Here is a 16,520-nt window from a genome sequence, read left to right as displayed (position 1 = left end):
TTTACCAATTCAACTTATCACTTTATATACTTAATTTTACTGGGGAGGGTGTGGGGGTGGGGGAGGGAGTTGTGGGAAGGAGAACAGTGATTCTTGCACAAAGACGTCACCAGCATTTATTTATATATATATATATATATTTTTTTTTTTGGGGTTGTCCATGGGAGTTCGGGGGAAGGAGGGGGGTGAAGAGGTTGATTGGATGGAGAATGAACAAACACCAATAACGCGTTCACGTTTTGATGAGACACTCACAGACATTACAATCACTGCATGTGTGTGTTTGTCCTTCGCGAGTGAGGATGACCAAATTCAAACATCATCCAGAATTGTTGGTTTGGGTGTGGTGAGTGCATAGGTGACTGATAAGCCAAATTTGGGTATTGAGCTTTCTGCAACAGACATAACCGCTAGTGATGACAGCTGGTTTGTGACACAGGTTGCAATTCTGTTATTTCGTTAATTACGCTTTCGCTCCACCTCAGTTTTGTGCTTGAGATCAAAGGAGACTCTACCCTTCTGGAATACACCTCGCTATGCTGAACAATCCTTGGCAAGACTCTCCCAAGAGTCAAGATGGATGTTGAAGCACTGAAGGAATGCTTTAGGGTGTCCTTGTAGCATTTTTTTCTGACCACCAAGGGAATGTTTACCTGTGCTGAGTTCACCATAAAACAGTTCCTTTGGCAGATGTATCTGACATTCTCATCACATGACCAGCCCATCTCAGCTGTGACTTCCTCAGCATAGTATGAATGCTCAGCATGTCTGGCAATTGGAGCACTTTGGTATCAGAATTTTTAATGCCAGTGCCAACTAATTTTAAGAAGATTTCACAAACACTTCATAGAGAAATAATTAAGCTTCTTTGCATAGCACTGATACACTATCCGTGTCTCACGAGCAGAGAGTAGTGTGAAAGAACAACTGCTTTATAGACCTCCAATTTTGTGTCCAGTCTTCTTCCTCTGTGATCTCAGAATGGTTTGTGAAGTCTGGCAAAGGCTGAACCTGCTTTGGCCATCCTTGCGTTTGACTCATCATCAATATGAACATTTCAAGAAAGGGTGTTGCCAAGATGGGTAAAATTTTCCACTGCTGTCAGGTTTTGATCCTTAATCTGTACCTTAAGCACCACATCTGGTTTCCCTGGAGCAGGTTGACGAGAATAGATCGACACTCATTTACATGTCTGACAGCGTTCCAGCATTTAAAGCACAATCATCAGCAAACAAGAAGTCATGTAATGTGTCTGCTTTTACCCTGATTTTCACCTAAAGCTGTTTGGGATTGAACAGCATGGCATTCATAGGACACTCAATTTCAATCCCAGGGTTTTCATTTAAAAAAGCATCATCTGGTGAGCATTGCTGCAAACATCATACTGAAGAGAATCGGTGTGAACACACAACCTTATTTGACACCATTTGTAACTGAAAGAAGAAGAGGAAAAAAAAAAATTAGAAGACTCGGCATTTTCCAGGACGCATGTGAAAGCATGTCATCGTGAAACTGTCGAATCATTGTGATAATTTTTATGGGCAGCCAAACGTCTTCAATATCTTCCAGAGGCCCTCATGGTTGACAGTGTCAAATGTCAGGTCAACAAATCTAATCTAAAAATTGACATTTTGTTCTTGACATCTCTCCTAGATCTTACAAGCTGCAAACACCACATCAGTCACTCCATGACCATTCCTGAAGCCACAATGACTTTCTGGCAGCAAATCTGATTGAGATGGTCTGTACGACGATTCAATATAATTTTGGTAAGGATTTTTCCTGCAATTGAAAGAAGGGAGATCCCCATGAGGTTATCACAGATTTACCGATTTTCTTTGCGCTTGCAAAGATGCACAATGGAGGTATTTTTGAACTCTTGAGGGATAGTGCCTTGATTACACAGGGACTGAAAGTGTTTCATCAGCTTAACCACTAAGCAGTGGCCCCAGGCCTCGTATAACCCTGATGGGATAGCATCGGCTCCCTGGGCCTTGACATTCGATAAGACTTTGATGGCATTAATTTTCTGATAGAGAAGAAAGATCTTCCAATCCAAGGACCTGAGGAAAGTTTGTTCAATGCATCCTCATTTATGGATAATGGACAGTTGAGGACATGATTAAAATGTTCAACCCATTTCTTCAGAATTTCTATTTTTCCTTTGAGCAACAAGTCCCCATAAGCACTGAAGAGTGATGATGATCCAAAATGTCTGGGGCACATAAACATCTTTAAGAGCATCATATGACCTCTTCATGTGCTGCACTTTATTCAGAAGAGGGGGGGGGAGAGAGAGAGAGAGAGAGAGAGAGAGAGAGAGAGAGAGAGAGAGAGGAAGAGAGAGAGAGAGAGAGAGAGAGAGAGAGAGAGAGAGAGAGAGAGAGAGGAAGAGAGAGAGAGAGAGAGAGAGAGAGAGAGAGAGAGAGAGAGAGAGAGAGGAAGAGAGAGAGAGAGAGGAAGAGAGAGAGAGGAAGAGAGAGAGAGAGAGAGGAAGAGAGAGAGGAAGAGAGAGAGAGAGAGAGAGAGAGAGAGAGGAAGAGAGAGAGGAAGAGAGAGGAAGAGAGAGAAAGAGAGAGAGAGGAAGAGAGAGAAAAAGAGAGAGGAAAGAGAGAAAAAAGAGAGGGAAAGAGAGAAAAAGAGAGAGGGAAAGAGAGAAAAAGAGAGAGGGAAAGAGAGAAAAAGAGAGAGGGAAAGAGAGAAAAGAGAGAGGGAAAGAGAGAAAAAGAGAGAGGGAAAGAGAGAAAAAGAGAAAGGGAAAGAGAGAAAAAGAGAAAGGGAAAGAGAGAAAAAGAGAAAGGGAAAGAGAGAAAGAGAGAGAGAAAAAAGAGAGAGAAAAAAGAGAGAGAGAAAGAGAGAGAGAGAAAAAGAGAGAGAAAAAGAGAGGGAGAAAAAGAGAGAGAAAAAGAGAAAAAGAGAAAAAGAGAGAGAGAAAAAGAGAGGGAGAAAAAGAGAGAGAGAAAAAGAGAGAGAGAAAAAGAGAGAAAAAGAGAAAAAGAGAGAAAAAGAGAAAAAGAGAGATGAGGGGGAAGGGGAGTTAGCAATGAGAATACATTGTGCTTTATGAACATGCACGCATGCATCGATCTATACATCTATGATATATCGATATCATCAATTTTTCGGCAATTGGCATTAGCCAATTGGAGTCAGTGTGAGTGCCGATTACAGTGCTGTATACAACCCAAAAACCTTGGGTCGCTTTCACCCTTGTTTTGGGCGAATTTCAATATACAAATTTAAAAACAACGTTGCACTATAGACGTATGAAGGAGATGTGCACAAGCATCCTTCTTTATCAACAGCTGGTAATCATTGTGTGACAAGTCGGAAAAAACAAATTTGGCTATGTAATTTGTCAAATTTATTTTGTTTAAAACTCACAAAGACAAACAACACAACCTTTCTAAAGCACACCCAGTTCATATAAAATACTGTACCCAATTGCTTTAGAAACAGTCATTCGTAAAAAGAAAATGTGATCGCTCACACGCTGCTGAGGTTAAAAGTTAAAACCTACTGTGCATCGACCTCCTTAGGTGTACCAAGGTAATGTATTACCTGAGCAGTATGTCTTGATGTTATACGTTCCAGGCATACCCAACTACATCAAAGCGTCAGTTAAATTTGTTTTATCACATTTCAAAGTAATGGTTGGTCTCTCCTCCCACTAAGCATATTTAATTGCAGGGTGAGCAGCCCACTCGTGCACTGATGCCACCATTCATGACACTGAGTCAAAGGCCGATCAAATTACTTACTGCATGAACGATTCCTTGGAACGGAATCCCTTTGTAACCCGAAGACTCCCTGTACTGTATTTTGCAAAAAACAAACAAACAAATAAACAAACAAAAGTGCTTATCACATGACCAGACAAGTATGAAGCACTTCATTTTATATCTGTCAATAGCTTATCAAATGAGCACACGGTAGCTCATCATTCGTTTAAAAATGACAGGATGCTGTGCCAATTGAAACACCAATCGATTAGAGAAGGGATTTTAAATGTTTTGATTCACAGCCATTCAATAATATCAATCCGTCAATTATGGGCATGGCACCGATAAGGCACGGTGTGCACTTCAGATGCACACAATGCACAAGGACATCATTATTTACTACTTTATAATCTGCATTGGTATCGGTAGATTTTATTTTATTTTTTTCTTTTCAAAATTGGTAATTGGTTATAATCAAATTTACTAATCGGCCCAGCACTTATATCCAAGTAGTGAAAAAACAAAAATGGAAACACCTGGGTAAATGAGGGACAGCAAGTACAGTATATTGAAAGCAGTGCCTTCAAAACAGGTGTGGCCCACATGGTAATGAAGCAAACAACATCCCAGCATGCTTAGGGTCATGTATAAAAATGCTGTACAGGCCTAGTTACCTATAATTATGGCAAGCATGGAACAAGAGCAGACCTCAGTGACTTTGAAAGAGGGGTGATTGTTGGGGTGCGTTTGGCAAGAGCTTCAGAGCTCAACTCGATGATGTTTCACGGGCAACGGTGTCCAAGGTCATGTCGGCATGGAACTCCGAATGAAAGCAATCCGCAAAGGGCAACAGGAGAAAGAAGAGCATACTCCAGGATTGTGATATCCGTGCATCAATTTGAAGCGCAAGGCAAAGCAGGTGAGGAACTGCAGATCGACCGAGTGCAAATATGAACCTGGGGAGCGAGCAGCCAGTTTCATCAAAAACTCGATAGAACGATATACCATAATCGGGTTGCAGTGCACAAACTGCCCATCACATCTGGAAATGCACGTTTGTGAGTCCAGTGGTACAAAGAGCACAGGCAATGGACTAACGAGCAGTGGAGAAATGTGATATGGTGAGATGAATCATCCTTCATCATGTTCTCGACAAACGGACGAGTGAACGTGTGGCGCCAACCAAAATAACTCCACAACTTTGAGTGCTTGGTTATAACGGTTAAGGGTTCTCATGGTTCTGTAATGTTGTGGGGCGCATTTTCCTGGCATGGTTTGAGTGAAGTCATTCCCTAAGAAGGCAAGGTCAATGACAATCGCTACTTAGTGGAACCGAGTGATCATCTTCCCTCCTTGTTACAGCATTTTTTCCTGCCGGGGGTGGTCTTCCAGGATGACAGTGCCCCCATCCAGAGCACATGTGGTCGCTCAATGGTATGATGAACATGACACTGATGTTATCCATATGTCATGGTCTTCTCAGTCACAAGATCTGAACCCAATCAAGCATTTTGGGGTATTCTGGATCGATGCCTGAGACAGCGTTTTTCACCTCCAAACAGGTTTGTGTTGATTAACTTTCTCATGAAAGAATGGTGCAGCATCCCTTCTCCAGATGCTGGTGGACTATATACCATGGCACACAAAGGCCATACTGGCCCAACACCCCATGAACTGACTTTACATTGGTATTGCCATTTTTTTCTGTCCACTTCCCTTATATACATACATATATACAGTATCAGGTAATGGTCCCGAATGAGCGACCGTTGTGCTTAAGGCAAACTCCGCCTGTTCCACGTTCTGTTGCGATTACGTACAAAATTCCGCGCAGATAAAGTACACCAACAGAACCACAAAGGCTTACCTTTAAATAAAGTTCTTTAAATGTGGAATTCAAATGAAAAAAATAGCAAAATCAAATTCTCACAGAGAGCACACAAAATGTCAGTATATGCCTTGCCAGCTCGAACCAACATGGCGAAGTTTGAAGTACGAGGTTCGATTTGACGCTGGAACATATACACACATATATATATATATATATATATATATATATATATATATATATATATATATATATATATATATATATATATATATATATATATATATATATATTTTTTTTTTAAATTATATATTGTTGTGGATTCTCAACACTCCGGCGTGCGGGCGACCGCTTTTAACTAATTGTGGCCGCGTGCCCACCGACCGTGGCAATCCAGTCGCAGCTTTCGGATCAACACCGAAATCCAGCTACGGGTGTGTTTTTACCCACACCACAACCTTGTCAATGCTCTGCCCACGCGCTACAGGGTCGATCGCCGAATTGTCGATTTACCTAATTATTCACGCGGACAGACTACCGAGAAGTTATACCTCAACGGAAATTGCTCGGAAATGAGCCGCTTAAGCAGCTCGCTCCGTTTGCGATTGCCGAGCGGTGTATTAACGCCAAGCCCCGTTGGATTTGATTATCTTATCAGCTATTAAAAACTAGCTATTATCCCAAACACAATTACGGCAGCTCAATGGAGGAAGGGACGCAACGAGCAGGTGAATATTCAAACAATGACATTTATTTATACATGCAGGCACGTATGCAGTCAATGAAGCAATGGGGGTAAGGGACAGGACACGAGCAAAAAGACCGACAGCCGATCTATTTACTACGTACATGCAGTTAACAACAATTCTACTTAGCGGACAAGGCGCCACAGACTTCCATGCAAAACCCAGAAAGAAAAGAACAGGGAGAACAGGGCACGTAGGCCTTTAATGTTCTGCGGAGCTGTGAAGACCAAAGGAGCTCCGCGAGACCATGCAGGTTACCTGCCACCCTCATGGTGACTCGCTGGGCCCTGGTTCGGCGACACTCGGTGTGTCTCGTCGTCAACACGGCAGCTGGTGTATTGGCAGCTCGGTTGGTCCAGGCCTAGCCGTGCGGCCTGGTCGATCGGGCCTAGCCGACGATGCCTCAGGAGCGAACGAGCCTTGCTCTTTTAGAGTTTATGCTCTCTTAAGAGCCCGCTCACTCCTCAGCGTCACTTGGACCGTCCCGGGACCCGATCACCTCGGACCATTATGTCGCTGGCTGGCGACTTCTCTCCAGCTGCCTCCACCGACCCACAATTCTGCACGGCATTGCAGGCTTGGCTGGACTCCAGGCTCCACTCCTACCTCAACCCCGACTTCCACTCCGAACGAACTCAACCACGAACCCAGACTCCACTCCTACGTCAACCCCAACCCCAACTGACTCCTCGGCGTCTCGGTTCGGCCTTTTATCGGGTTCGGGGGGGGGGGGTGGTGTTTGGTCTTTCACCTCCGACCTTTCACCCCCCTGGCTCCGCCCCTTTTGTCATTTTGATCCGATCTTACCATGGAATGCGGACGTGGTAGAAATCACCGGCTTTCGCTCTAACGAGGGAGTCCTCGTGTTTGTTGGCGGAGATGCCCTTCGTCCGTGGATGCCGTTGCTGGCGAAAAGATGGCGGCATTTGTGGAGATGAAGGTGAGAAGATGTTGTTCGTTTGTTGAGGTTGTTGGTTGGGGAAAAGATGGCGGCGCCGTGGAGATGCTGGTGAGGAGATGTTGGCGGTTGTGGCGGAGGTGGCGAGGAGATGTTGGCGGTTGTGGCGAAGGTAGTGAGGAGATGTTGTTTATTTTAAAATAAAGATAGCAAAAGAATAACGGCTAACTCGAAGATGCACAGCCCAGCTCAAGAATAATTCCCATTAGTCATCGGTGGGGAAATCTAATCTGGACACACACTTATCGACATAACTGATCTTCGGGGAACCTGAATGGTGTTCTGTGAATTTCCACAACCGTAACAATATATACACACACACACACACACACACACACACACACACACACACACACACACACACACACACACACACACACACACACACACACACACACACACACACACACACACACACACACACACACACACACACACAGACACACACACACAGACACACAGACACACAGACACCATCGGAAAGAAGGCAAACAACCAATGAGCTTTCGGCAACAAAGGATTTTGCCGATGAATCAAGCGCATGTGTGCGCGAATGAGTGCTTAACAATAAACCATATGGAAATAAATCTGATGGCCAAATATTACATGACATTATGTTATTAACCAATTAACCTTCCCTACACAAACTGATTGTTTGGCGAGGTGGGTGGGGAGAGGAGGGAAGACAAAGAGTTAACAAACTCACACTTCCTTCAAACTTCGCAATTGTCGAAGAGCAAGGGCGTCTGCAGAATGCAGCTGATTTCTACTCATGTCCCTGTGGAGACACATAAACAGCCAAGGACTAAGAAAGAAATATCAGAAATCCAGGATATTCTGTGCTTTTATCAGGAAATCAGTAAATGGTACAAGCAATAACAAGAATCTTTGATGCAGTAAAAACAAAACAAAAACACAATAACAAGGGGGGGGGGTTTAACACGAATACACAAAGCATAGGGCCACAAATGTAGAAGCAGGTCACATTTTATGGAGCACGAATATCGGGGTCCAACAGTATTTGGCATAACCACCTTTTACATGCAAAACCACCAACATTTGTTTTGGAATGTTTTCCTAGAAGCAGCAGTCTCTCCCCTCTTTTCAGACCATCATAGAATCACAAGCTGGTCAAACTTGGACTAAGTCTTGCATTCTTGCCAAATCTGTCTGTTTCTTTTTCTCCAAAAGGACCATAATGGCAAACTTTCCCATCTACTTTCGTAACAATTCTCTTGAAGTTCAGTTACTCAAACATTTGGGTCCATCAGCTATGATCTTTCTTGGGCAAACCACAATTCTAAGTTGACCTACAAAGCCAGCCACCAACTGGGCATCCTCCATGACATAAAGTCCTTATTTCGCACACCTGAACACCTGCAGCTTGATGGAGTACTGCTTTCCTCTCTGGGCTGGCACCCCTGCCTCACACCTTGCTCAGCTTGATGCCATGGAAACCAAGGCCTTTAAGATCATTGGAATCTCCCACGATGAAGCCGAGTCGATGGGCCTATCACATTCACATCACAGACGGGTCAGTGGTCTCTCTGTCTTCTATCACTGCCTTTCAGGTCTTGCATCCTCTGCTCTTTGCCTGCTTGGTCCTTCCCAGGTTTCTACAGTGCACACGCAGTCCACCAGAAACCCCCTTCTGATAAAACTCCCAAAATCCAGAATCACTCCTCACCCTCCACATATTCATTCCTCTTTTTCTCTGCCAGGGAAACCAACTTCCACATTCTCTTCAATCGAATTTTTCCCTCCAAGTATTCAAGACAGCAGTTCACCACCATCTCAGATCATACCCCATCCAAAACCATGATCTTTTCAACTCCAAGCCCACCTCTTTCCGAATTTCCTTTTTTTCCTGAGTGTTTGCTTCTGTATCCATCATATCCATATCATATGTCCTCCACTATCCCTCATTCAACCCCACATCACTTATTTGTCCAAGTCTTGCTCTATTTTGTCCCTCAACAATGCTGTTGGTGTATTTACCCCCTCTCTTTCTACTGTTCCTTTTGCTCTGTTATGTCCTGATCCATTCTATGTTCTAGCTCCTCCACGAGCCTTGACTTTCTACACAAAAAAAGAAATTACACTTCCTTCTTGCTCACATTGATGAACCAGATGCAAAATTGTTTTCTTATTGGCAGCACCACATGTTTCAAATAATTTACAAAAAGGTTCCTTTGAACAGTCACACTGAAATAACCATCCGATGTTTGTGGATGCTTCATGCAAAATTTCAGACTCCGAGCTTTATTGTTTCAAGATTACAAATATTTTGAATGGTCCCATGAATAAATTTCACCCAGGATGTATACATGTATGCATGCGAGTGTGAGTGTGTGTGTGTAAACTATTTCACGATGTGTGTGTCAGCAAGCTATTAGGTAAATAACTATTTTGACGGTTATCAATTAAGATGAAGTATAATGTGTTGTAGAATTCACATAATTTCCAACATCCTTTAAAATATTAATAGAATACTTTAGGAAAAGCCGTTACTGCACAATAAATGATTACATTTGTGAAGATCAGACTGATGAAATGCACACGCACCTGTGTGCACATGTGTTATCGAAGGGAGGATGGAACAAGAGAGAAAATAAAAAAATTCAGAGGAAAGCAAATAAAAATAAAAAAATAAAATAAAACACACAAAAAAAAAGCAAAGGAGTCCCACGGAGTTTTTAAAAAGTTTGTTTGACTGGATACAAGAATGTAGCATGATCAGAAACTATAGAGCAGATAAAAAAGCACTCATAAAACAGTGGAGAAAGCTGCACAGAATAAAATGATTTATAATGGCTTTGAATGATAGTTTGGAAATGGGGAATAATGTCCACAGTAAAACAGGAGTTGAAGTACTCGGAACAGAAATGGGTTCAGGCCAAAGAAGGTCACGATGTAACAGAAAGCTACGCTATCACTCACAGACTCTGCAGGGCATCAAGACCATGGAATGCACCGCTGGTGACGTGCCCAATCGAATTGTGAGCCAACCCTAGGAGCTGCAGAGTTGGCAAGCCAGAAAAGCTTCCTTTCTCCAGGTGGGGTAGGTTGTTCCATGCAAGATCCCTGCACAACAGTGGAGGGAAAAAAACAATTACTTTCATTAATCATAGAAGCCCAAATCCAACAATGCGAGTTGTGAAGGAGTTTAACAAATGTGCGCACCCATCCTACTCACAGATCAAGTAGGTTAGGGCAGAAACTCCAGGCATTGCCATCAATCCTGGTGAGGTTGTTGTGACTCAGGGAAAGTTGCTGAAGAGACTCTAGACCATATACCCACCCTGTGCTCACTGCCGGTATCACGTTGTGCTGCAGGTTCCTGGGGATTACACAGAAGTTTGCACATGGCTCATGCTCACATGCCCACTATATACCAACTTATAAGTAGATTCATGTTAGAAAAAAGAAAGAAAGTGAAGTGTCGTACAGGGAGCGAATAGTGCGTAGGCCCAAGAAGGCATCATCATCAAGCTCAACGATGGAGTTCCGCTGGAGGTGCAAGACCTTCAGTGCTTCCAAGTGAAAGAAAGTGAGGCCTTCAAGGCGATGCAAATCGTTTCTGCTCAAATCCCTAAAACACATCCCAATGAGTCATATATTTATATTTACATTAAACCACTGCACATGCACTCACTTTGTCCTCACTATATTAAAAACAAAAACAAAAAAAACGCTATAAATGCAATTCCCTTTGGAAATTCAACCATTCAAGAACCATCATCCAAAACTTACAGCTCCTGCAGCTGCCCCAGGTTGAAGGTTTTTTTAGGAAGTGATGTGAGCCCATTAAGAGCGAGGCGAAGTACACGCAAACTGGTCGACAAGCTGTCCAGACATCCAGCATGGAGGGCATGGATCGCGTTTCCATTCAGCACCCTGGCAGCACGTCCAGTAATCCACAGCATCACAAACACATCGATATGGAACATGACTCGCACAGAATTATGTATTTGTACTTAAAAGATAAATAACCTGTAAGATAATGGAAGCAAATAAGATAATGGAAGCAAATACAATGACTAGATATGTAGAGAGGGGAGGAGGGAAGGGGAGGAGGGAAGGGGAGGAATAGGGGTTAAAACAGAGTCAGAGTAGAAAGTTGGACAAAGGAGAAAAAAAAAATGAAAGGGTTGAGAGAGAGGTGACTGAAAAAAAAGTAAGGATAAAGGGGAATTTATGTAAAATGTGAGGTGGTTAGGTGTTGAAAGCTGTCAAACAAAAAATAAAATCTTTTTTTTTTTTAGATACCGTAATGGCCACTTTTGTGTTCATAGTTTTGAATTGTTTGACTCGGCATGAGTTATTTTGCCATAAAGTCTGATTAGCATTTCATTTGACCATGATTTTTGGAGGGAGAAGTGGGAGGGGAGGGGTAGAATGGTTAGTAATCTTCATTAGCAGATTAATTTCAGAAGAATTTGAGGGGCTCAACTTGAAACGAATTTTGATTGGTTGATTGGAGGTGGAATGAGTCGACCCTTCTACTTTGTGCAAATTATCTTATCAATGATCTTCATTAACATTGCTTTGTACAGCCATGGCCAAAAATAGTGGCACCCTGGCACTTTTTTCAAATAACTCACAATTTCCTCTGTAAATAAGTTGAAATTGACAAAAGTGTTTGGTCTCCACAATTCTTTATTTCACTGTTAATATTACAGAACCGTTGTTTTTGATTCAGAACTTGATATAACCTATTAAATCAGAAAATAAAAATAAATGGCATTGACTTAACATTTGGTAGCACAACCTTTGGACAAAATAACTGCAGTCAAGCACTTCCTATAGCCATGAATGAGCTTCCTTCACCTCTCTACTGACAGTTTGTCCCACTCTACTTGTGCAAACTGCTCCAGTTCTCCCAGATTTGAAGGGTGCCTTCTCCCAACTGCTGTTTTCAGATCTCCCCACAGGTGTTCATTGGGATTTCGATCTGGACTCATTGCTGGCCACTTAAGAACAGTCCAGCGTTTCGTCTTGAATCATTCCTGGGTGCTTTTTGCAGTCCATTTGGGGTCATTGTCCTGCTGCAAGACCCATGACCTTTGACAAAGACCTGGCTTTCTGACACTGGGTTGAACATTGCACTCCAAAGTGCCTTGGTAATCTGATTTCATGATGCCATGCACACATTCAAGGTACCCAGTGCCAGAGGCAGCACAGCAACCCCAAAACATCACTGAACCTCTTCCATGTTTGACTGTAGGGAAGGTGTTCTTTTCTTTGAAGGCTTTATTTTGTTTTCCTGCAAACATAGAGATGATGTGCTTTACGAAAAAGCTCTAATTTGGTCTCATCTGTTCACAGGACATTCTGGCAGAAGGATTTTGGCTTGTTCAGGTGCGTTTTGGCAAACTCCAGTCGAGCTTTCTTTTGTCTCTCTCAGCAGTGGTGTCCTCCTGGGTCTCTTACCACAGAACCCCCTTTCATTGAGTTGGTGACGGATGGTGCGAGTTGAAACTGTCGTACCTTGTGTCTGAAGGTCAGCTTGAATCTGTTTGGCAATTGATCGAGGTGCTTTCTTCAGAATTCGAACAATCCTTCGCTGCAATCTTACATCAAGTTTTCTCTTGCCACCACATCCAGGGAGGTTGGCTACAATACCATGGGCCTTAAACTTCCTGAAATTGCGTACGGTGGACACAGGATCATCAAGGTCTCTGGAGATGGGCTTGTCGCCTTGAGATTGTCCATGCTTGGCAACAATCTTGAGTCTGACCTCTGAAGAAAATTCTCTGGTTTTTCTTTAGAAAACCTCTAGAAATTGTTTTAGACCCTTCCCCATTTCTCTGCCCCCTCACAATTCTATCTCAGAATTCTACGGACAGTTCATCGTGTAGTTTCTGCTCTGACGTGCACTGTCAACTGTGGGACCTTATATAGAAAAGGTGTTTCTCTTCCTACATCATGTCCAATCAATTGATTTGGCTACACGTGGACTCCAATCAAGTTGCAGAGACATCTTAAGGACGATCAAAGGAAATTGGATGCATCTGAGCTCAATTTGGAGTTTCAGAGAAAAGGGGTTGAATACTTATTGATGCAAGACATTTCAGCTTTTCTTTTTTAATAAATTTACAAAAATTTCTAAAAACATGTCTTCACTGTTATTTTGTGTAGATCGGTGACAAAACAATTTTATTTATTTAATTTAATCCATTTTAAGTTCAAGTTGTAACACAACAAAACATGCAAAAGTCAAGGGGTGTGAATACTTTCTGAAGGCACTGTACAAGAACACACACATACAGACACGAAGCCCATAACATGCTGCACATACACGCATGAGAAGAGTTTGTTTCCTGGCATCACCCATGCCTAAAACGTACCCCAGAGAGTTTGATCAAAAGAATGAAGAGAGGAGGAGGAGGGGGAGGGGGAGGTCAAAAATATTTGACCCCCCTCTCTTTCTTCCTCTTGGTGTGTTGTATATTATCCGGAATTCAGGATGTAAAAAGGCTGTGATGAATATCCCATTAACATTGTCTACCTCCTCGCTCTCTGAGTGTATAACTACGTCGGTATCTATACACCGCCTAATTTTATTTTTCCCCATTAACAACTGCTTCTATTTTTTTTTCAGCAATTTCACAAAGATTGGTATTCCTATCAGCTAAGCGACGGGTCTTACATTATGGTAAAGCATAATATCAACAAGGCAGGCACCAGCATCAAACTTTCTTTGAATTTCTAATTTCCTTTATAACAATACGACTTTCCTATCTTTCTTTCCAATAGTATCACTTCCTTGAGCACTTCCTTTTCGGAGCCATAGTTACGGATTAATAATGTACAAGGACGTTTAAATTGAGTAAATAAAATGTACATTAGCACAAACATGACGACATAAGAAAGATTGAATGCATGCTCTGACTCATCGTCCCGGATGCAAGCAGAGTGATGCTGCAGCGTTTTGTAGTGATACACGAGTTTATATTAATTCCATGATCAAAATTGAGTAAAAATTCATGATGTCATGTTTTCATTCGTTGAAAACTATATATATATATATATATATATATATATATATATATATATATATATATATATATATATATATATATATATATATATATATATATATATATATATATATATATATATATATATATATATATATATACACACACACACTATGTCTCAAAAAGTTGTGGACGAGTTATGACAAAACAAGATGGATGAGTTTGTTAGGTGACAAGAACAAGCGGATTAGATTTTCGTTCGAATGCAGCTCATCAGCGCGAGACAAAATTTGCACTGTTCAACCTGGCAGAGGTGTGCGCTCTACCGAGTGCCATTCTACTTTGTGCTGTTTTGCCAAGTGTCGCTCTATGAGTAATTTTTCATTTGTTTGTCTGCTCGCCTCCAGCCAAAACTGCTCAATCGATCTCTCTGAAATTTTCAGAGATTAATGTCTCCAACCCTGCGATGGTCCTGCATTGAAGGTTTGTAAAATATGGTTTGTAAAATATTGCCCAATCAAGGTGTGCAAAGTTGGGAGTAACCCATCCCAATTGACTCACAGTTGTAATTGCTGTCAAAGGTGCTTCCACCAAGTTTTAACTCAAGGGGGTGGACACTGATCCAACCAAGATATTTTAGTTCTGTATTTCAAAATAATTTTCTGAAATTTGTAGAATTTGTGGGTTTTGATGTATAAATAAAAGGTGGAAAAGGCCGATTTAATGAAACTTAATTCCAGGGTGCAAGACAACAAAAGGTGAAAATTTTGAAAGCGGGTGTAGACTTCTGATAGGCACTGTATGTGCCTTTCAGGAAGAATATTAGTCAAATACCACTGCTGGTTAAACTATCAAAATCTAGGCTTTCCACCCACCACCCTTTTGTTACTCACCAACAAAAGAGAAGTACAAGCAAATACTGCAGCACCACCCAGTTGCTAGTAGGAATAGTTTAATCGGAAGAGGATTCATTTTCCAAGATAATGATCCAAAATACACTTCCAATAAAGTAAAACACTGTTTGGACAACAACGTTACAGCTGGTATGCTCCAAGTGTTAGAATGGTCACGCCATAATCCGGACAAGAGCGATGAGTCCCATCGAGGAAATATGGGATTATTGGGAAAAAGTGAAGAGTACGAGGAATCCAACTAACCTAACAATACTGTGGAATGTACGACAAGATATTTCGCACATATTCCGACAAGAGTACTTCAGCCGTATAAAGTTAGCATGGGTAAAAGAGTGATGGCACTCAATAAGGCAAAAGGTGGACACACAAAGTATTGATTTATCCTTTAAAATGGCAATGTTCTTATGATACGTTTCAGCAGTTTGTTCCACGGACATTTATAAAGGCTGTTAATTTGCAATAATAAACACATATATTAATTATCACTGATAATTTGATAAATTTACTTTAAAGTACGAATATCAATGGAATAACCCAAATGGTTGCACAGTATTGTGTGCTATCACCAGTGATTTGGTTTTTTAAAAAGATTATTATTCTCTGCAGATATCTCAAAGAAAATTGCGACATCAGACTTATTTTGCAGTGGAAGGTCAAATATAGTGTGGACAGTCAACGGATTTTAAATAACAGTGAAGATTAATTTCAATATATTAATATATATATTGTTTGGTTTCTCTTTGGTTTCTCAGTTTGGTTTCTCAACAAATAAGGATATGACTGGTCTCAGTGGAGGGGAGGTATGAGGAAGGTCTGGGGACTTTAGCAATCACAATGCACAAAAGATGTGCCTTTCAGGAGGAATAATAGTCAAATACCACTGCTGGTTAAACTATCAAAAAAAAGGCTTTCCACTCACCACCCTTTTGTTCGTCTATTTTCCTTTTATGGAGCCGCCTTTCGGAAACTTCATATCACACCTTGGGGCTTAAAGCAAGTAGTACACCACCATCTGAAGTAATCTCCCATCCCCATACGTGATTGTTCATCCCACCATCAAGCCTACCAAACCAAACCCTCTTACGCACAATGGATGGAATCAAAAGAATGCTGATCGAAGTTTGCCAAGTGTCATGGGAAACAAGGAGAAGCTGACGTTTCAGGTGTTACCCTTTCATCGGAGCAACGTGCTTTTTGTCTGATGAAGGGTTAACGCCTGAAACGCCAGCTTCTCCTCACTTCCCAAGCTGGTTAGCATACTTTTATCAACATTCTGGTGATTCCAACGATTGTTGTACCTGCCTTCTACACAGAATGAAATGAGCCTTTCTCTGACTCAATGGTTACTATCTTTCCTCCTCTCCCTCTC

The 16,520-nt window shown here is 41.7% G+C and overlaps 1 protein-coding gene across 2 annotated transcripts in view; it reads right to left on the bottom strand.

Annotated features, from left to right (window-relative positions):
* The window catches only part of LOC147018446 (leucine-rich repeats and immunoglobulin-like domains protein 1), a 104,296-nt gene that overhangs the window by 68,697 nt on the left and 19,079 nt on the right, over nt 1–16,520 (bottom strand). For both annotated transcript variants that reach the window (XM_085898088.1, XM_085898089.1), the window contains exons 5-9: nt 11,008–11,151; nt 10,703–10,846; nt 10,451–10,594; nt 10,195–10,338; nt 7,961–8,032 (exon numbers count right to left, since the gene is read on the bottom strand). In XM_085898088.1, the coding sequence (XP_085754214.1) occupies nt 7,961–8,032; nt 10,195–10,338; nt 10,451–10,594; nt 10,703–10,846; nt 11,008–11,151 (648 nt within the window). The remainder of the gene's footprint in view (nt 1–7,960; nt 8,033–10,194; nt 10,339–10,450; nt 10,595–10,702; nt 10,847–11,007; nt 11,152–16,520) is intronic.

This window comes from Eptatretus burgeri, chromosome 10 (genome assembly GCF_056783735.1).
Source record: "Eptatretus burgeri isolate ZD-2024b chromosome 10, Ebu_testis_v1, whole genome shotgun sequence".
In the NCBI taxonomy this organism is placed as follows: domain Eukaryota; kingdom Metazoa; phylum Chordata; class Myxini; order Myxiniformes; family Myxinidae; genus Eptatretus; species Eptatretus burgeri.
Note: the sequence above shows the minus strand (reverse complement) of the source record. Positions and strands in the feature narration are given on the sequence as shown.